General features: G+C 48.0%; 1 protein-coding gene across 1 annotated transcript in view; it reads left to right on the top strand.

The window, feature by feature from the left end:
* Window positions 1-19286, top strand: part of CDH5 (cadherin 5) — a 38177-nt gene extending 18891 nt beyond the window's left edge. Inside the window, exons 3-12 of the mRNA XM_029926162.1 lie at window positions 955-1243; window positions 2247-2363; window positions 3316-3480; window positions 4389-4576; window positions 6098-6348; window positions 10186-10328; window positions 12346-12470; window positions 12823-12931; window positions 14985-15230; window positions 17223-19286. Coding sequence (XP_029782022.1) covers window positions 955-1243; window positions 2247-2363; window positions 3316-3480; window positions 4389-4576; window positions 6098-6348; window positions 10186-10328; window positions 12346-12470; window positions 12823-12931; window positions 14985-15230; window positions 17223-17740 — 2151 coding nt within the window. The 3' untranslated portion in view covers window positions 17741-19286. The remainder of the gene's footprint in view (window positions 1-954; window positions 1244-2246; window positions 2364-3315; window positions 3481-4388; window positions 4577-6097; window positions 6349-10185; window positions 10329-12345; window positions 12471-12822; window positions 12932-14984; window positions 15231-17222) is intronic.
* Window positions 19287-20943: the final 1657 nt, after the last annotated feature.

The raw sequence follows: 20943 nt of genomic DNA, 5'->3' as shown, positions 1-20943 counted from the left end.
TGCTGATAAATGTTTTGACAACCTGTTCTCCAGAAAAGTCCTGATTCATAGCTGCTCATTTCCATGGTGTAAATACTTTCATCATGTCTGTTTCCAGCTCCCAACTTGATGTCAATGAAGGCAGTTGTGAAAAGATACATATTAACACAGCACTGTGTGGTATTTCCATCATTCAACACAATAGACATAACCTCAAGAACATAGCAAAATGCAGTATAATGAGGAAGCAATGAATTTTGGGTATGCTACCTTTGTTTTTAATAGAATTCATTTAATGTATAAGTTTATATAACTGGATTTTTAATAATGGCTGTGTTTAACAACCAGCTTACAAATGTTCCTAAAAATGGAAGCTGGCGCTTGAGATCCAAGCCAGTGTAAGCCATCTCCCGGCTCCCTGGGACTCAATTTTTGTGTGGAACGGCCAAAGAGACTAGTGTGCCCTGGAATTCACTTTCAAAAGTGCCATTCTGCTCTTTGGAGGAGTCAACACCCAAAGCAACATTATCTCCATTTTACAGATGAGGTTACCACCACTCAGAGAGGTTAAGAGACTTTTCAGGGGCAAAACACCCCTCGCCCTCCGCTGGCACCAAGTATGCTCCTTCACTCAAAAAACGTCTTATAAGCACCTACACTGTCCCAAGCACTGTTGCAGGCCTATTAGGGCAGTGTGCTGGGCAAGTCACACTGACGCGGTGCTCACAGCGACCTGGCTGAGAACAACGTGCTAATGACCAGAGATTCTTGTAAACACTGCAGTGTCACATTCACCATCCCTGGCCAGCACCACACACAAGTGTGCACAAACATTCAGGTATTCACACGCACGCACGCACACATGTGTAGATACACACCGACATAACCTGAACCCTTTCACACTCATATGTGAGCACACACAGGCACACAGCCACCCCTGCCCATCCCCAACTCACGGCACCTCTTCTTTCTTAGATCAAATCAAGTGTGAACCGCAAGAACGCCAAGTACCTGCTCAGAGGAGATTTTGCCGGCAAGATCTTCCGGGTCAATGAGAACTCAGGGGACGTGTTTGCCTTTGAGAGGCTGGACAGGGAGAAGATCCCTGAGTACCACCTCACTGCCCTCGTGGTCGACAAGGACACCAATGAGAACTTAGAGTCTCCTTCCAGCTTCACCATCAAAGTTCACGATGTGAATGACAACTGGCCTGTGTTCACGCACCGGTTGTTCAATGCCTCTGTGCCAGAGATGTCAGCCGTGGGTACGTGCCTTGTTTGTCCCTCTCGCCCCTCCCCTGCTCGTCCCCAGCCTGAAGGCGCCTCTCCTATCAGCAGCTTCACAGTCTGGGATCAGGATTCAGTGAGTTCAGGGCGGATGCTATTTTACGTAGGTTGAAAGAAACTCTGATCCCTTAAGACTAAACTCTGACCTGGCCCCAGCATGAGCCCTGACTTAGTTATAGGCTGAGCCCAGACCCTAGTCATTGACTGAGTCCTGATCCTCACCATGGACTGAACCCTAAGCATCAGAGACACATAGACAATAATGTTCTCATTATTCTCTGGGGCAAACCCCACCCACTTCCTGACAGGACTGGCACCCTAGAGTGTAGCCTTTGCACAAGAAGAGTTACCAACTCTGCCACCACAGCAAAAAGACTCCTCTCTAGGACCCATGCAGGAGTGGAGGGGGGAGGACTAGAGCCCTCACCCAAGATGTGACACCACCCTGGACCCCAGGCTTCTTGAAATTACTACTTCCTCAAGTCTACCCCTAGCCTCTATGAGGTACCAGAAAAGGATTCCCTTCCCCACCCCTCCGTCCAGAGTTCCGGGCCAAGAACCTGGGAGATCTTAACAGACCTTCCTTTTAAGTATGGGGATGAGGATCCTGGAGTTCAAGAGAAACAGAAATGTGACACTCACCCCATGGGGCGCCTTCCCATTCCTTTGTTCTCATCCTTCAAGGAGAAGGAAGAAGCAGCCCTTTCCTCTCCTCTCTGTCTCCTCCTGACCCTAAACGTCTGCCTCCTCCCTCACTTCTGTGACTAAAAACCACCTGTTCTCTTTGCCTCCTTCAAAGATGACCAGGCTGAAGTGCTAGAGAGCACTTTGCCCCCTTGCAGGCTCCTCAGAAAACCAAGCAGTGGGACAGGGCCTGAGGACAGTGGGTTGAGGGAACAGGCTCAGCCCCATCTGTCCTATCTGGAAAGGGGACATGGGCTGACAGTCACAAGGCAGTAACCCTGGATTCTCTCTCCTCAGGGACCTCGGTCATCCGTGTGACAGCCGTCGATGCAGATGACCCCACTGTGGCAGACCATGCCAGTGTCATGTACCAAATCCTTAAGGGAGAAAAATATTTTGCTATTGATGGTTCTGGTATGTGTCACTAACCCATTAGGGCAGGTACTGGCTTGGAGCCGGGAAGCGGGGATAGTCGAGGTGCAGGCACCGAGGGAAGTCTAGTCCGACGGGTGTCAGCTATGGCCCAACCACACGATCCCATGGAAACGGTCGCTTATACACATTAAAACAAGGTCACTGGTGAGGGGAGAAGGAAGCAGACAGCTGCCAAGACGTGGACTCCAGTCCAGGGGACAAAACCAGGACCCAAGCAGTGACACAAGAGGCAGAAGAGAACACTGGTTAGCAGCTCTGGGTGTAGAGTCGGACAGACCTAGTTTCCAAACCCAGTTCTGCTACTCACGGTCTCTAACGACCTGAGGCAAGTCAACTATCCTCTGCGAGCCTTAGTTCTCTCACCCTGAAAACCGGGAAAATGTATATTCGCTTTACACGGCAGCTGTGAAGTTTGCAAGAAATAATGTATACAGAACACATGGCCCGCGGTAATTATCCAATCGGTGTGACTTTACAAAAACTGTAAGGACAGAGTTTGGGGAGCAAGACAGAAGTCCAAGTGGTCAGGCCTGGGGCACATGGTCTTTCAGGGAGATGGCAAGCACAAAGCGCAGATACCACAACCAACGATGTGCCAAGGCAGGCATCACTAATGCATCATGGCACTCTTTCCAGGCTAAGCCCGGCTGTGGCCTCACACTCTGTCCAAACACCATGCTCCAGACAGCTAGGACCCATGCTGGACCAGACTGCCTGGGTGGCTTTGGTCTAGCAGCAGGGTGTGAGGGTGGGAGGTGGCCGGCGGCTCTCAGCTCTGGCTGCACAGTGGAGTCACCTGGGGAGCTTTCAAGTCAGCTGTTAAGTCACCTGATTTGCATCAGCTTTTACATTAACTCTGGACACGGCCCAGGCACTAGTATTTTCTAGAAGGCCTCCAAGTAACATCGCTCCTGCTGGACACTTTTTGCAGGATTCATTTTCACGGCAACCAAAAACTTGGACCGAGAGACGCGGGCCAAGTATGAGATCGTGGTGGAAGCACGAGATGCCCAGGGCCTCCGAGGGGACTCAGGCACAGCGACAGTGCTGGTCACTCTGCAGGACGTGAATGACAACTTCCCCAGCTTCACCCAAAGTGAGCTCCTCCTCCAGGGCCCTGGGGAGGATGGGGGTGGGGATGGCCCAGACTCAGTGGCCTGCGGGATCTTGTGGAGAAGCCCAGAGTCTCTCTACCTCTCCCTTGGCCCCACGGTGGGCCTAAAGCCCAGGAAAGTCATTTTGGTGCAGGGAGGGGCTCTGCTCCCCATCCCGCACACATTCCCAAGGCTGTCCAAATGCCACCTGCCATGCAGCCTTCACCGGCCACGGGAAAATCACACTCCCTGCTACGTGCCACCACTTTGCCCAGACTCCACTACCAGATAGGAACAGTTTCACCCACTTCTACAGGCTTGGCAAACTCCAGGCCTGAGCTAGAAAAACCCTGTGAGCTGGTGAAGAGGGTACAGCAAAGTTCCATATCCAGAGCTGAGGCTGGGCCCTGGGCCCACACACAGATGAATTCTCTCCCCATAAAAATGTGTGACAGGAGTTCTTCACATGCCTTGGTGAAGGCTGGGGAGAAAGTCAGCTGGTTCACCACTTACACCCTCTGATGCTGACGTGTAATTCAGAGGCTCAGCCATCCCAGTGACAGGCCAGTGTTCCTGGAGTGGCCTCACTGTATATGGCAGAAGCTCCCGAAAGGCAGGATTTGTCTCTCTTGTCAGATGAGAGGTTCCCTAGCAAAGTACCCAGTATAAAGTAGGTGTTCCATAACTATTTGTTAAATGGGTGGAGGGATGGAAGGATAGACAGAGCAGAACCTCTTTGCCTGGGGACCCCAAATTCCTGTAATGGGATTACTATCATCACCATCATTATTATTACTATTCCTTTGTCACGCTGATTTCCTGTGTAAAAATGCATGAGGATACAGTGAGGGACAATCACCATGTCTATCTCATTAATCCAATGCCCTCGGGGGCACCTTATTTGCATCAGCCAAGTACACGTTTTCGGTGCCTGAAGACATCCGTGTGGGCAGCTCCTTGGGCTCTCTGTTTGTTGAGGACCCAGATGAGCCCCAGAACCGGATGACCAAGTACAGCATCGTGCAGGGCGAATACAGGGACACCTTCACCATCGAGACGGACCCCAACCACAACGAGGGCATCATCAAGCCCATGAAGGTTTGTAGGCATTCAGCAATGACATCAGATGTGGGGTTCAGGGCTCCCGGCATCCTCAGGACCTACCCAGGGGCTGCCCCAACATCAGAAGCCATCAAAAGTGCACATTGTGGGTCAGCTCAGAGCTGGCCACGTGCTCAAGAGCTTGTGACCCCGGAGCTGGGAAAGGCGAGCCAGGAGAGAAGGGTCAGTGACTTAGGCTGGGTTATCCCAGAAGCAGACCTTAAGGCAAGGATTTGAGTGTAAAGAATTTACTTGGGAAGTGATCTCGGGAAGCCTCAGGAGCAGTGACACATAAGAGGAAGGATACAGGAGCACCTGTGTGGCTCAGTCAGTTGAGAACCTGACTCTTGATTTCTGCTCAGGTCATCATCTCATCGCTCATGAGATCAAGCCCCATGTGGGCTTGGGATTCTCACTCTCACTCTCACTCTCTCTATCTGCCCCTCCCCTACTCATTCTCTCTCTCTCAAAAAAAAAAGAAGAAGAAGGAATGATACAGATTCCTTAACTGTCAGGTTAATACTGCAGGCAAGTGGGGCACAGTCCCACTGGTAACGTCCAGTAACACCACAGGGTATTCACTCTCACGCTCTCTGGCCTGCCCTGGGCACCCACCGAAGTAGAGCCCTGGTAGTGACACTGGTACCTGCAGCAGAGAGCCACAGCGTGTGAGCCAGCAGGGAGGCTGTGGGGGCGGGGTGGCCACTGGCAGTGGCTGCTGCGTCCAGACAGAGCAGTCAGGCCAACTGAATCTGGAAGAGGAGGGAAGGGACATAAAATGCCTCTAGAATGGTCATGCAGAAGACTGGGGGTCCTGGGCCAGGGATGACCTACCTCAAATAGGACAGTCTAGAACCCCTGTGCCTGAGCTGGGCCATTCCTCCAGCAGAACTCTCCTGAGGCTGTCCCCAGTCCAGCCCTGCACTGGGGACTAGAGGCACCTCGGTGAGTCACATGGCCTCCACAGCACCAAAGCTGTCAGAGAGTAGGGAAGACATGCGGAGATAAACAGAGCAGCCACACGTAAGTGCTACAGTGACCCGTGAGAGTAGCAATTACCTGTGTCAGGGAGGCAAGATGGATTCTGGGAAGACATCTGATTATCTTCGGATCTGGCCTCTTGAGTAGGAGAGTGTGAAGTGGGCAAAGGCAGGAGAAGCATCTTGAGCACAAGCACAAAGAAAAGGCACATACTTAAGGACCTGTGGCTAGAACTACTAGCTGTGGTCTCCTAGAGAGCAGGACTGTAGCTCGCCCACTGTGTGTCCTCAATACTTGGAACAGGGCCAGTCACAGAGTTAGGACTGGAGGTGCAGCCCTGAGGTTGCTGAGATGCTTTGGGGGGAAGCTAAAGACAGATAGACAGCCCTAGCCACTCTCTTGATGACCATGGAAACATCACTTCCCCCACCTATAAAATGGTTGTCATCCCAAAGCAACCTTGTAAGATTGCTGTGAAGATCACATGTCACGTTCTTGGCTCAGAGCAGGTGCTCGCCATACTTTTCCCTTCCACAGCCCCTGGACTATGAACACATTCGCCAATACATCTTCACCATCGAGGCCACGGATCCCACCATCAACCTCCAGTACCTGAGCAGCGCCTCCCCCAGAAAAACCGCCCGAGTCATCATCAACGTCACAGATGTGGACGAGCCCCCCGTCTTCCAACAGTCCTTCTACCACTTCCAGCTGCAGGAGAACCAGAAGAAACCTCTGATCGGCTCAGTGATGGCCAAAGACCCTGATGCAGCTCGACTGAACATTGGGTAAGGGGGTAGAGGGTGTAAGGAAGGTGATGACCATGATGATCCTGGCACCTGCAGGATTGCCACTAGGGCCCAGATGGGGAAAACGGCTTCTCCTGGTACATACGTGGGACGTAGCAGAGGCAGGACAAGAAGCCCAAGCTCTTCCACTGACCCCAGTGGCCAGTCTTGGGATCCTGTCTTGCCCGGGTACCTCTGCCCAGCTCAGTCCTGGCCATCAGAGCTGTCCGCTGGCTGAGCTACCTTGGAGAGGCTATTCTTTGGAATACCGGCTCTCACAGGTCCATCTAGGGAGATCTGATGGTCAGGAGGGTAATCAACTAGATGACATCCATGAACATGTTTTATTGAATTTGTCTTCCCAATACCCAAAAGGAAAAGTGTTCATTTCACACAGTGAAACAACACAAAGATCTGCAGAGAAAACATCAGTCACCCCCACTCCCAGGTAACTCATGTTTATGGTTTGACGTGGTCCTGTCACACCTCTTCTTCATGACCACACAAACAGCTACTCACGTTTATAATGGATTTGTTGTTTGTCTGTCTGTCTCTTCGGAAGTTTTGTTTTCAAAATCTGGGGGTCATACCATGCCCGGTTCATCACCACCTGTTCTTTCATCTCTACTAGACTCCCAGCCTCTACCTTCTGAGACCGAAACTATGGTTCTAACCCATGCATGCTAGAGCCCTGTAACATGTGATTTTAATACAATCTCATTTTATTCCAGAGGGCTAGCCAACTGTGCCAGGACCATTTGTCGAATAAGTCATCATTTTCCCACCTGTGTTATATGCCTGAATCTATTTCTGAATCCTCTGTTCTATCCATTGTTCTGTCTTATGGTAGCAGCTTTACAAAAACCTGGTAGATATAAACCAAGTCCCTACTTCATTGCTTTTTTTACTTCCTATAACTTTTATTAAAAAAAGGTTTTTTTAGTGTTTATTTATTTTTGAGACAGAGAGAGACAGAGCATGAGTGGGGGAGGGGCAGAGAGAGAAGGAAGACACAGAATCCAAAGTAGGCTCCAGGCGCCTAGCTGTCAGCACAGAGCCTGATGTGGGGCTTGAACCCACAAACTGTGAGATCATGACCTGAGCCAAAGTCAAAAGCTTAACCGACAGAGCCACCCAGGTGCCCCTACTTCCTGTAACTTTTATGTGTTCTCAAACATTCAGTCTTTCATATGAACTACAAAATTATTTTAGCTGTTGTTTAAAAAACATTGGAATCCTAATGAGAATTGTTCTACATCAATTTTGGGAGAATTAATGTTTCTAAGAAGTCAGGTCTTCTTATTAAGGTAAAAAAATATGTCCCAAAAATGGAGATTTGGCCACACCACACAAGTTTTGGGACTACTGTTTTCATGGCCACACTATTCTAAATAATCTGTAGTGATAATTTTTATTCCTTTGTTGATCTAAGAATTTATTTTTTAAGTTTATTTATTTATTCTGAAGGAGAAAGAGCATGATCAGGGAGGTACAGAGAGAAAGGGTGAGAGAGAATCCCAAGTAGGCTCCACACTGACAGTGTATACCCGATATGGGGCTAGAACTCACGAACTAGTGAGATCATGACCTGAGCCAAGATCAAGAGCTGGATGCTTAACCAGCTGAGCCACTCATGCATCCTGATCCAAGAATTTATTTAAGAGATTGATTTCATTTTTTTCTTTTCTTTTACAAGTGGTAGGATATTTTTTGTTTTTGCTTTAACTTGCTCTGTGATATAACACAACTGTATTTGTGTCCATATTTTCCAGAATATTTAATATTTTCCTTTATATATTTCAATTTTTCTATTTATAAATGTTCATAACTATTTTACTTTCATTATAACTTGTAACTTTTATCCCTATGAAATTACCCAATTTGGTCTGCTCAATACTTCACCTTCAGTTCCGCATTGCCCAAGGTTAAGTTTGCCAGTCCTGTTTTCATATTAGTCTTTGCCTGATAGAAGTTTTCCAAACTTTACTTTTAACGTTTCTAACTTCTGCTTTTCGCTTGGCATTAAGTTGTCTCAGAAATAGAATGTAATTGGCTTTGCTTTTTAATCTAAACTGAGATGCTTCCAGTTTAACTTATTTATACTTGTCATCAAAAATGATAGGTTTGGGAACACCTGGGTGGCTCAGTCAATTAGTCATCTGACTTTGGCTCAGGTCACGATCTTGTGGTTTGTGGGTTCGAGCTGCGCACTGGGCTCCATGCTGACAGCTCAGAGCATGGAGCCTGCTTTGGAGTCTCTCTCCCTCTCTCTCTGCTCCGCTCTCACTTGCATTCTATCACTCTCAAAAATAAGTAAACATGTTTTAAAATGATGGGTTTGATTTTTTAAATCTTATTATACATTTCTCATTTCTCATATTTAATGGCTTTTTTCTTTCCCCCCATATTTGCTATAGTCTTTTTTCCCTTTTTTTCTCCTAGAGATTGGACTACAATATATCCATTTTTACTTCTACCAGAGAGACTTATTCTACCTGTAAAATTAAAAGGGTTTTCCTAGACCTTTTCTACTTTGAAATCTCTCTCTCTCTTTCTCTCTCTCTCTCTCTCTCTCTCTCTCTCTCTCTCTCTCTCTCTCTCTCACACACACACACACACACACACAATTGCTTTCCGATTTATGATAGAGAAATCAATCTTTTCATTTAATTCTTCCCAAAACAGGCTTCTTTTAACAAGGAACAGGAGGCTGGGGAGCAAAGAGAGAGGGAGAGAGAATCCCAAGCAGGCTCAGCACTATCAGCACAGAGCCCAGTGCAGGGCTTGAACCCACAAACCGTGAGATCATGACCTGGGCTGAAATCAAGAGTCAGACATTTAATTGACTGAACTATCCAAGTGCCCCATCAGGCTTTTACTTTATATTGAGACATCTCGTAGTGAGATGAAATTGAGTGTTCATAAAAAATTTTTCAGGACCCATTTCTGTGCATGATATACTTCCTGAGTTCTTATATATTTACAAAGACCTCAGTTCTTTTGCCTTCTTACGTTAATAACACCAGATACATTCCTGTAATCTTCAGTTTATAGACACTTCCTTTCAAAATACTATCAATGTACTGTAGAATTTAATTTTGTGGGGATATCTGGAGTGAGTCTGATTTTATTCACAAGAACATATTTTTCTGTCTGGACCTCTGTTTAGTTCCTTCATACAGCCTTAAAATTCAAAAGTGTCATCAGGATATATATAAACATTGATCTCTCATGGAAATTATGCCTGATATTAATGACCTCTTTTAATCTGCAGACTTGTGCCTTTCTTTAGATCAGGAATGTTTTCTCTTATTATATCTTTTGTTACTTCTCTTTTCTATTTGTTCATCAGTAGTAGCAAATATATACACTATATCTCATATATATTCATCTCTCATTTCTTCATACCTTTTAATTAATTTCTGGAAGAACTTTTCAAATTTTTACTTCATAAATTAATTTCTTTTCAATCATTTCCTATCTATTCCAGCTCCTTTTTTGCTTTTTTATTTCTTCCTGGCCCAACCACCTGTTCATGGATGACAAAAACCAACCCCAGCTCTGGTGGACTTGGTTACAGCTACCCCTGCCACAGCTCTCAGAGTGCCACAGACAGAGTCTCAAGGAACCATCTCCAGCCCAGCCAGGGCAGCCCTGCTAAAATCAAAGGGATTATCTCGCCTCCCTGAGTCCCTCTAGGTGGTAGGACACAATGAGCAGCGAGAGGAGGATGGAGAGGATGCAAGGGTTAGACCCTGAAGGGCCTCATCGATCATGCTGAGGAGTTTGGACTCAGCAAAGAACAACAGAGAGCCATGAATTTCTCTCCTCTGGCAGATACTCCATCCGCAGGACCAGTGACAAGGGCCAGTTCTTCCGAATAACCAAGCAAGGGAACATTTATAATGAGAGAGAACTGGACAGAGAAGTCTACCCCTGGTATAACCTGACAGTGGAGGCCAAAGAACTGAACTCCAATGGTGAGTGATGTCAGATGCTAGGGGATCTGGGCTTTTCTCCTTTCCCTCATTCCTTCAAACCAGACGAATCTGTCCCTTTGGGGCTCCAGGGTATTATAAGCTCCTGCGGACGCACTCCTTGGCTGGGACATTATAGAGCCTCTATCCCCAAGGTGTGGAGGGCCAGCAGGGCCCACATCACCTGCAAGCTGGTTGGAAGGGGGAATCTCGGGCTACCTCCAGAGCAAATCAGAACCTCTTGCACATTACAGTTGAAGCAGCGCTATCATAAAAGAGCCTGCTAGAAGTCCCTGTGATGAGAATCACCTAAGTCACCTTTTAAACACAGAGCCTTCCCTGGAGGTTCTGGTCCAGTGATCCAGAAATGGGGCCAAGGAATGTGCATCAGACAAGTACCACGTGATTCTTATTATCACCAATGTTTGGAAAAGACTATTTGGGGGGAAAGAGGGGGACGATTTATATGCCAGTCAGTGGGTTGAATTTAAAATCTGAAGCAGCTTCCAACTTCATGATTATTAGGTTCTCCAGATTAGTGTAACTTTTGCCAGACGGAAAAGAAAGTGTTAGAATTCTGTATCCTTTACTTACATGAGAAAAATCACAGCTCCAGGAGATGGATTAATATCCCTGCCTTACTCAGGAGACCACCAGGGCCTGGCAGGGAGTAGGGGGGTAACTTGACCAAGGCCCCACTGGTGCGACCCTAGAGTGTCCCCTGCCTCCTTCTGGGCCTCCCAGACTTGCTCATCCCCTGGCCACAGCAGCCGAGCTCCACCTGCGATGAACTCTTGCATGTTTTCCAGATCAGTCTTTGCCCCTTTCTTCCCTATCTAATCTCATTTGCACATTTTTAAACTTTAAAGTAATGGTTTGTTGTACATTTTTAAATATGGGATGGGGCGCCTGGGTGGCTCAGTAGGTTAAGGGTCCGACTTCGGTTCAGGTCATGATCTCGTGGTCCATGAGTTCGAGCCCCATGTTGGGCTCTGTGCTGACAGCTCAGAGCCTGGAGCCTGCTTCGGATTCTGTGTCTCCCTCTCTCTCTCTGCACCTCCCCCCTTGCATTCTGTCTCTCTCCCTCTTTTTTATTTTTTTATTTTTTTAATGTTTTTTATTTATTTTTGAGAGACAGAGAGAGACAGTGGGAGCATAGGAGGGTCAGATAGAGAGAGTGAGGTACAGAATCTGAAACAGGCCCCAGGCTCTGAACTAGCTATCAGCACAGAGCCCAACGCGGGGCTCGAACCCATGAACTGTGAGATCATGACCTGAGCTGAAGCCAGACGCTTAACTAACTGAGCCACCCAGGCGCCCCTGTCTCTCTCTCTTAAAAAATAAACAGTAAGAAAAATTTTTTTAATATGGGAAACACAGAAAAATTGAAGAAAATCATTCCCCCAGAATCCCGCCATACATGAATAATTACTGTTGATGTTTTAGTGTACTTTCTCTGGTCTTTTTTTTTCCTATACATAATTTTATATAAGTGGGATCATAATATTTATATAAAAAGCATATCCTGTGTTTTTACTTAACCTTATTCCAGAGCCATTTTGTTATAGTACTAAAATATCTTCTTTTATTACATTTTTAAATATAATTTACATGGGCATTGTAATCAGTCACACATTCCATTCTTTGAAAGTGGTTTAATTTGTTAACCCAACTCACTTAGGTTGTTTACATTTTAATTATTTTGTAATTAATTTTATTTATGTAAATAAATTATATTCATTTAATTAAGTTAATTTAATTAAAACCTTCTTTAATTTGTTTGCATTGCTTACCTTTTTGATTCTTATAAGTAACTGTTTAGTAAACATCCCTGCTCATGAAGCTTGGCCCCCCCCTTTCCTCTTCTACCCCTTTCATCCAGAACGCCATCCCTGGCCTCTCTTCCAGAGGTCCATAGCCCCGCCTCTTCCTGCACAAAGGACTTCCCATGCACATACTTTCTATCCCTGGACTGGCATCATCTGAGCTGATGGCAGTCACGAGCCCTTTCTCCTTGCAGGGTACCCCACAGGCAAAGAATCCATTGTCCAGGTCCACATCGAAGTGCTGGATGAAAATGACAACGCTCCAGAGTTTGCCCAGCCCTACCAGCCCAAAGTGTGTGAGAACGCTGCCCAGGGCAAGGTGAGTCTGGCCCCGGGGGAGGCGAGGCGTACTCACTGAAGACAGGCTGAGAGACAGCACCTCCCACCCACGGTCAGCTGGCCTTTCACTGAGCTTAATGTAACCTGCACAACAGCCTGAGGAAAGATGATGTTATCCCCACTTTATAGATGGAGAAACTGAGGCTCAGGGAGAATGTATGAAGAATAGACTGGTGGGGAGGGCATTCCAAAGGGTGGATTTTTGGAGAATATTTAGGTAAGTGTTGCAGAAAAGATGCAGCCATGGTCAGATCAGATCCCAAAGTCACCATCACTGAACCCCCAGCCACCCCAACACTACCACTGACTATCCCCCATTTTCCACACTCCAGCTGGTCGTGCAAATCTCGGCAATAGATAAGGACATAACACCACGAGATATGAAGTTCAAATTCTCTCTGAGCACTGAGGACAGCAACTTCACCCTGACAGATAATCACGGTACGCATCGAAGTGGTCAGCCGGGATACTGGCAGGGGCAGGGGCAGGGGCAGAGTTATTTGAGTCTTGAAGCACCAGGATCAAGAACCAAGCCAACAAAGTAGGGGCAAGCTCTCACCGGGGTCTTCGAGTTACAGGATATTTTGTACAACTCCTTACTGGGCTGTGCAATGGTCAGAGCTAACCTGGCCAAACTGCCAAGGCCACATTCCCCATAACATGCTCGGGTCAGCAAGGAATACAGAATCGACGTGGGGTGCAGACACTCACTCAGTTCACGAACTAGCCAAGGGAATCCGTCCCACACTGAGTCTCTATGCTCAGCTGCAAATTCTCTATGAATTCTGAGGTCACTACCAAAGAGTCAAAACTGGAAACGTGAAATAGAAAATGCCAAGAATACAGTGAACTTTGTCTTAATTCAGCTACAATGACTACTTACCACCAGGTGGCCCCAGGATGGGATCTAGTCCACGCCTCACAGCCCAGAGTCTGTGATGTCTGCCAGTCAGAGCTTCTGTTGAGCACACGCTTACAGGAGTGACAATGCTTAGTTGACTGAATTCCAGCCCTGAGTAGACAAGCCTTCATGGCTTCAGCGGCTTCCTGAGGAAAACAGAGAAAATCCCTCTTGGGTCTAACAGAGCAATCCTTCACCCAGCACAGGGTGGCATTCCTGCCTTTCTCTGATGGCAAAACTGTAGTGGATGAGGATTCCTGCACAAAACAGCCAGTGCCACCTGTGAGGAAGGTCAGCACCCCTGAGGGCAGAAGGCAGACCCAGGGGATCAGCCAGAGCCATCCTTAAGGAACCATTCTTAGAGAAAAGGTGGCCATGATGTGTTGATGGTCAATGACAGACCTTTCAAATGTTCACCTGTCTTTACTAGTAAAGAACGTGGCAAAAATACCTGTCATGCCATCCCGCATGTCCACCTCAATCCCACTTCAGAGGGGGTCTGCACTGGGATAGAAAACTTAAGTGCCACCCCAAAGACACCCATGTACAATCAGGAGAGAAGCTGCTGGTGCCAGATTCACTTATAGCATGAATGTCCTGTTATGATATTAAGTGAGTATACTTCTCACAAAGTACCATGGCCATATAACTATTATTTTTAATTACAATAGATATGGTTACTTAATAACAAAATGTATTAACCTCTCATTTGAAATCTAAAAAGTGGCCCCCTCTGCATTTGGCCAGCTTCCTGAGGGAGCTGACCCTGCAGGGCTAGAGAAATCCTGGAGCAGGGAACCCCTAGACACTCTGACCACCAGCATCATAACCTCCCAGGAGCCTACAAAAGGCAGATTATCTGGCCTCTGCCCAGAATCACTGAATCTGAAACGTGGGTGTGGGAGATGGGGGGAAGGGGAGGAAAATGGCAGAGAAGAGGGAGCAGAGTTCTCAAAATCTGTTTAAAAAACTCCCTGGGGGATTCTTCAGTGCGTGGAACCACTGACCAGACTGGGAGGGAGAGCCAATATTTGGGCCAAAGCATATTCCAGTTCCAGGACATCCTCAGTCACTGCGTCGTCATTCCCTTGGTGCCCCAGGGAACATGTGCACTGTTTTCACTTCTAGTGGCTTTTCAGGAATAGCAGACACAGCCTTTGAAGTTAGCTCAATGATGAAAGACTTTGAAAAACTTAACTTTTCCCCATCATCAAAGCTTGCAAAAATGCATTAATTAAGCCAAAAAAGAACCACCTATTATTGGAGTATGGTTAGGGAAGAGGGGGAGGGGGTCAGATGAATCAGTTGCCCACAGGAACAGAAGGCAAGGACTTTACATTTTGGCCAAGCCATTCTTAGAGGCTAGGTCAGAGCCGCTGCCCCAAACACCCCCGCTCTCGAAGAACAGACCTGCACTCAAATGACTGATACATGAGGCAGGGGGTGCAAAGGGCAAAGAAGCAGCCCGGTCTGCACGTGGGCTGGCGCAGTCACAGAGGGTCCCCTAGAGGAGGCAGGCCACATCATCAGTGTGGACAAGGGGTCAGGCACTCTAGACACCAGAGCCTGACGCTGCGGCCTGAATGTTTCCAGATAACACGGCCAACATCACAGTCAAGTATGGACAGTTTGACCGGGAGCGTGCCAAGGTCCACCACCTGCCTGTACTCATCTCAGACAATGGGAAGCCGAGCCTCACAGGCACCAACACGCTGGTCGTGACCATCTGCAAGTGCAATGAACATGGCGAGTTCACCTACTGCGAGGAGATGGCCGCGCAGGCAGGCGTCAGCATCCAGGCGCTGGTAGCCATCTTCCTCTGCATCCTCACCATCACAGGTCAGTGCCCAGGAGGGGGCGAGGAAACGATGGGCAGGGGAGGGGGGTGCTTCACAGGAGGAGGAAGAGACCAGGGATCCAGCCGCAGCCCTGCTTCTGGACCATATCCCACCCTGGGCCGCAGGGCTCCACAGCAGGACACAGGGATAAAAACCTCTACTTCCCTGGATGCCCAAGGGTGGGGGTAGATATGGAGGAGAGAGGGGGCTCAAGGCCCTTCCCTCACTTTAAAATACCTCATATATGACATCCATTCACTCAATTTATATGTTTTGAGCACTTAGAGCATTCCAGGCACTGTTCTACGCATTTATTTCCATGGAAAAAAATTCCTCTTTGGGGGAAAAAGAAGAAAATGTTTAAAACTCCAGCGTGGAGTTACCTCTAGTGGCTTCCTTTCCTTTTTTTAGGATTCCTCCAGTCTTGATATCTTCTTTTTTTTTTTCTTGTTGGGGCCTCAGAAATTTTAGGAGCATTTTAGACCTTGCCTTGGTTTGGGTTACTCAGGAAGCAGACCTTGTGATAAGGATTGGGGTATAAGCGGTTTATGTGGGAAGTGCTCCCAGGAAGCCCTGAGGGAAGACAGGGGAGTGAAACAGGGAAGGGAGGCAGCTGATGAAGGAAGGTCATCTTGCAAGTTACCAGTGCCAGTCACTGCACTTCCTGTCACCGGGAAAGGGGAAGCAGTGGGGCACTCCCAGCAGCAGTGTATCCACCAGTTCCCCTCAGCTGATGGTTGGGTGCTCCCCCAAGGGGAACAAATTCTCCTGTACTTCACCAGCCCTGAGTTGGGGCGGGGGCCGGCCCTCTAGAGGAAATTAGAGATCTCCCTGTCACTGAAATGACAGGCCCTGGGGATACAGTGGGGCTCCCACATTATCTGCTCCAGGCTTTGCCTGCCAGCAGCTCCCCTTAGAGGCCCCCTGGGTGTGCCACCACCATCCTGGGGCTTCTCTGGTAGACAGTCCAGACTCGGAACCACTTTTAATAACAATGAGTAATAATGAGGATCATGACATCACCACCACACGTAAGTAAAATCGCACGTAACCTCATAATTACCTTACCAAATATAAACAAAGCAGGGAAGTCATCACTTCCAGCTTATATAAACAAGGAAACTGAGGCTCAGACAGGGTGTGCCAGCTTCTCTTATGTATGTAACAGTTTGTTAAGTAACTCAGTGCCAGAAGGACAGAATCTGGGGGACCCTGTGAGCCTAATTTTAGGAGCTCTCTGTGCCACATGGCCCACCCATCCTCAGGGGTTGGCAACCCTCACAGTCACACCCCTCACAGCTCCAGGCAAGTCACTCAGCCTCCCTGAGTTCAGTTTGCTTAAGGGTAAAACGGGGATAATAATGCCTGCCTTAAGTGAAATAACATGAGAAAATGTCCAGTATGGTGCCAGCACATAAACAATAAGGTGCCCAAGAACAGCTACTGTGATTGCAATGGGCGGCATGTCTGCCAGCACCGCCACTATCCAGTATCATCAGCATGGCTATCAACAAAACAATGGTTCGGAATTTTTGCACTCCGAATTTCAACTTCATCCCTTTCCCATTTCTTCTCCAACCTCTGGCCTTCCCATCTTTGGACACAACATAGAAGGATTTGCCACAGTGGTGGGGGGAGACAGGAAATGTGGAGGTTAGTAGATGGGGTTGAGACTGGCAGGAAAGAATGAATTTGTGGGAGTCCCACTCATCCCACCCCCACCAGTAGCAATGACAGCCTGTAAGGACCCAATCTCCTGGGAAGGAGGGGCTGTCCCAAGGTGGTGGATGAGGGGGGTTGCACGACTATGGCCCAAGGAGGGTGGAGGTTGGGGGGCAGGTACTCGGGACATCTAGACCAAACCAACCTCTGTGTTGGCCCAGGTGTCGCTGGGGGGCTGGGCAGGCCTGGGAATTTCCAGGGAGGAAGGCAGGGCGCAGGGGAGCCCCAGAGGGCCGCTGGGCCAGGTCTGACTAGCTCTGGCTCGCTGCAGTGATCACCCTCCTCATCTTCCTGCGGCGGCGGCTCCGGAAGCAGGCCCACGCACACGGAAAAAGCGTGCCCGAGATCCATGAGCAGCTGGTCACCTATGATGAGGAGGGCGGCGGCGAGATGGACACCACCAGCTACGACGTGTCGGTGCTCAACTCGGCGCGGCAGGGTGGAGCCAAGCCCCCGCGGCCGACGCGGGAAGCGCAGCCTTCCGTCTATGCGCAGGTGCAGAAGCCACCGCGGCACGGCGGCGCGGTGCATGGTGGGCCGGGGGAGATGGCTGCCATGATCGAGGTGAAGAAGGACGAGGCGGACCACGACGGTGCGGGCCCGCCCTACGATACGCTGCACATCTACGGCTTCGAGGGCTCCGAGTCCATCGCCGAGTCCCTCAGCTCCCTGGTCACCGATTCATCCGACTCGGACGTCGATTACGATTTCCTCAATGACTGGGGACCCAGATTCAAGATGCTGGCTGAGCTATACCGCTCAGACCCTCTGGAGGAGCTGTTGTACTAGGGGGCTGTGGGCCCCCAGGTCTGGGGACCCAAACCTCCACAGCTCGGTCCAGTCGGACAACAGGCACTGAGCCCGCAAATTGTAGCACTGACACCCCAGCCCAGCAGCCCTTTCTCGTGGGTCCCAGAGACTTCACCACCTTGGGTAGCAAACTCCAGGTCCCTGAAATGTCCAGGAACAGATTTCAGTGATAGCTACCCCCTAAATGGTGGAAGATCCGGACTGGTGTTCTGTGTGGGCTTGGATATCCCTGTCACCTGGGACAACGGGTCCTAGTCAAAGACTTTCTGTGGCTCCTCAAAGCAGCTTATGGTTCAACTGCCAGGGGAACCTCTTCCCTTGATGTCCCAGAACCACCTGGTGGGATGCCTGTCTGCCTGGAGGCAAAGGGCATGGCCTGTGGGGCAAGACTCTCTGCAGCCCAGTCCCACGGGAGACTGGAACCATCCATCATGCCAGCCCTGCTTCAACTTCCTCATGTTCTCCCAAGTCCCCACCATTCCCAGCTTCTCCCCAGGCCTGTCAAGGAGGAGAGGGCCCCTTGACAGCTACTGAACTTGGGTCCTGAAGTGACCTCACTGGCCTACCACACCTGTTACTGCTGTACTGAGCACTGAAAATTCAACCAAAGTCAGTAAAAATGGCTTGTTGAACTTTGAAGCAACTGTGAATCCATCCTGGAGGGACAGTGGAGACCAAGTGTGACAGATCATATGGTGAGGGCCTGGAGTAGCTATGACCCCAATTTGAGGCTCATTGACACCCCATCAGTTTTGCCTGGGAAGTGGAGCAGATGTTCCTGGAAAAGAAGACCTCTCCCCTTATCTGCCTTGCCCAGTCACTCCTTCACGCTCTTTCTCTCTCTCTTCCCATCTACCCCTTATTGCTTGACTTGAAGGCCCTCAAGATGTGACCCTTAGCAACTCTGGTCAAAGTCCAAAACCAAACACGACTGCACAACAAAACTGTCATTTGCCTTTACACACCTCGTTTGTTGCCACATCTCAGGAAACCCCAGCAGGGCCTCATCCCTCAGCACACCCTGCCTTGCCTATGTTCTGTGGTCATCCGTGCATCTCCCATTTTAGCCAAATCTGGAACATTCCACTGCAAACACGCCCTGGGGAGGTGGCATCACTCAACGGGAGAAATCAGGAAAGGAGGCAAACTCTCCAACTCATCCTTGGTAAGGGACTGAGGTTCCCCTCTGGGCAAGGCCCCTCACACTTCAGGAGACTGTAGAATACACTTGACTTTTTTTTTTTTAAACCAATAACTAGTTTTTGTTTTGTTTTGTTTTACTAATAATACTTATATATTTCTAGCTCTCACAAACATATAGAATAAGGGGTTTTGCATGATAAGCGGTTGCTATTTAGGTTAACAATTTTAATTCAAATGTTTTAGTTGGATGAACAAATTCCTGTAATCTTTTTCATGTCATTGTAGTGATTGCTCTAATGATAATAACTATATGTTGGCCACACTGGTGCATGGGATGTACTGTATTTTTTTATACCTAAATAAAGAAAATTCTTGAAATCCTTTTATTTCTAGAGCTGAGAAAGCTCATGTGAAACACACACACATTACCACCACCACCATCATCAAAAAAGGAACCCAGGGTGCAAGGGGATATTTGGAATTAGGATTTCAGAGACACCCACTCTGTATTGCAGCAGAGAATACTAACAGACACCTAGTCCAGCCCCCTTTCCTCCCGGAGCCCAGTGCCTTCGCTCCGCCTCTGAACGTGCCCCCCAATCCCACCTCCACCCCCCACAGCAGGCAGGGCCTCTGGCAACTGGAGCCGCCACCCTGTTTCAATGGTGGGGAGAGTGAGAGTCATCAGCAGTAAGGGAGGAAGTCAGCCTCTAATTGGCTGGTTGATAGGAGTGACCAGCTGGCACTTTATTGGGGTGTCTGGGCCCAACATTGGGGTCCTGCTGTTACAGGGTGATGTTAAAAAGACCACCAAATGCCAAACTGAAGTGAAGCAAGATTTTATTTACAGCTGGGCCAAATCTGATCTCCTGATGGTAAGGAGAAAGTACAGAGAACGGCCCTGAACAAAGGCAGCAGTGAGTTTTTATGGACGTTAGCAAGGCAGAATACATCATTATTTAGTTAACCAATCACAGCTTACAACATTTCAAGGTAGCCAATTATATTGTAGTACACAGCTTTTAGTTTTGGCAGGAACCTATCATTTTAAAGTTCTTTGTCTCTTTAAAATGACCAATCATGGTTAGACATCTAAGATACTGCGGGGCAGTGACTAGGTAACTTTCACCTGCTGACCTTTGACCAGGTCTTAGAAAAAGCGGTGGGGGAGAGTTTTGCAACCTCAGTTATCTATCTAGTACGCAGGCGTTGTTACAGAAGCAAGATGAGGCAGTTAGTGATTAAGCAGAACTTACATACAGTAAGCTTTTTGATATCTTATAAATTGACCTATTATATTCCATATGTTGACCTATTATACTACCTTGAAAACCTTACAATCAAAATGAGAAGAAGAAACGTCCTTGTCAGACTCAGGTCTTGAATTGAGGAAGTGTGGGTTGAAGTTCTGCTCCTTGACCCCTACCAGCAGGGATTCCTGGGGATTCCTGCCATCCTCCAGGAATGGTATTTTGTAAACTGTGCTCTGCATAAACACTAGTTCCTGGAGCTCTTAGGGGTCAATTTGTCTTAATTCCAACTTTGCTCTAATTTCCTTTGTGATTGCCTTTTTGATCCATTGGTCATTTGGAATGCATTATTTAATTTTCACATATTTGTGAATTTTTCAATTTTCCTGCCATTATTTATTTCTAATTCCATTCCCTCACGTTCAGAGAACATAATTTTCATGATTTCAGTACTTACAAATTTATTGAGACTTGTTTTATGTCTTAGTATGTTTTATCCTAGACGATACTGTCCGTGTGCACTTACGAGGCATGTGTATCCTGCGGCTGGTAGGGAGTATTCTGTAGCTGTGTGTCAGATACAGCCAGTTTACAGTGCTGTGCAGGTCTTTTATCCCCTCACTGATCCTCTGGCTGCTTATAGTCTATCCATTATTGAAAATGGGGTGCTGAAATCTCCCAACTATTATTGTTGAATTGTCTATTTCTCCCTTCAGCTCTGTTGGTTTTTGCTTCATGTATTTTGACTCTCTATTGTTACAGACATAAAGGTTTCTAAGTGTTATATCA

This window comes from Suricata suricatta, chromosome 16 (assembly GCF_006229205.1).
Source record: "Suricata suricatta isolate VVHF042 chromosome 16, meerkat_22Aug2017_6uvM2_HiC, whole genome shotgun sequence".
NCBI lineage: Eukaryota > Metazoa > Chordata > Mammalia > Carnivora > Herpestidae > Suricata > Suricata suricatta.
The sequence above is the reverse complement of the archived record's forward strand: the minus strand, read 5'-3'. Positions and strand labels throughout refer to the sequence as shown.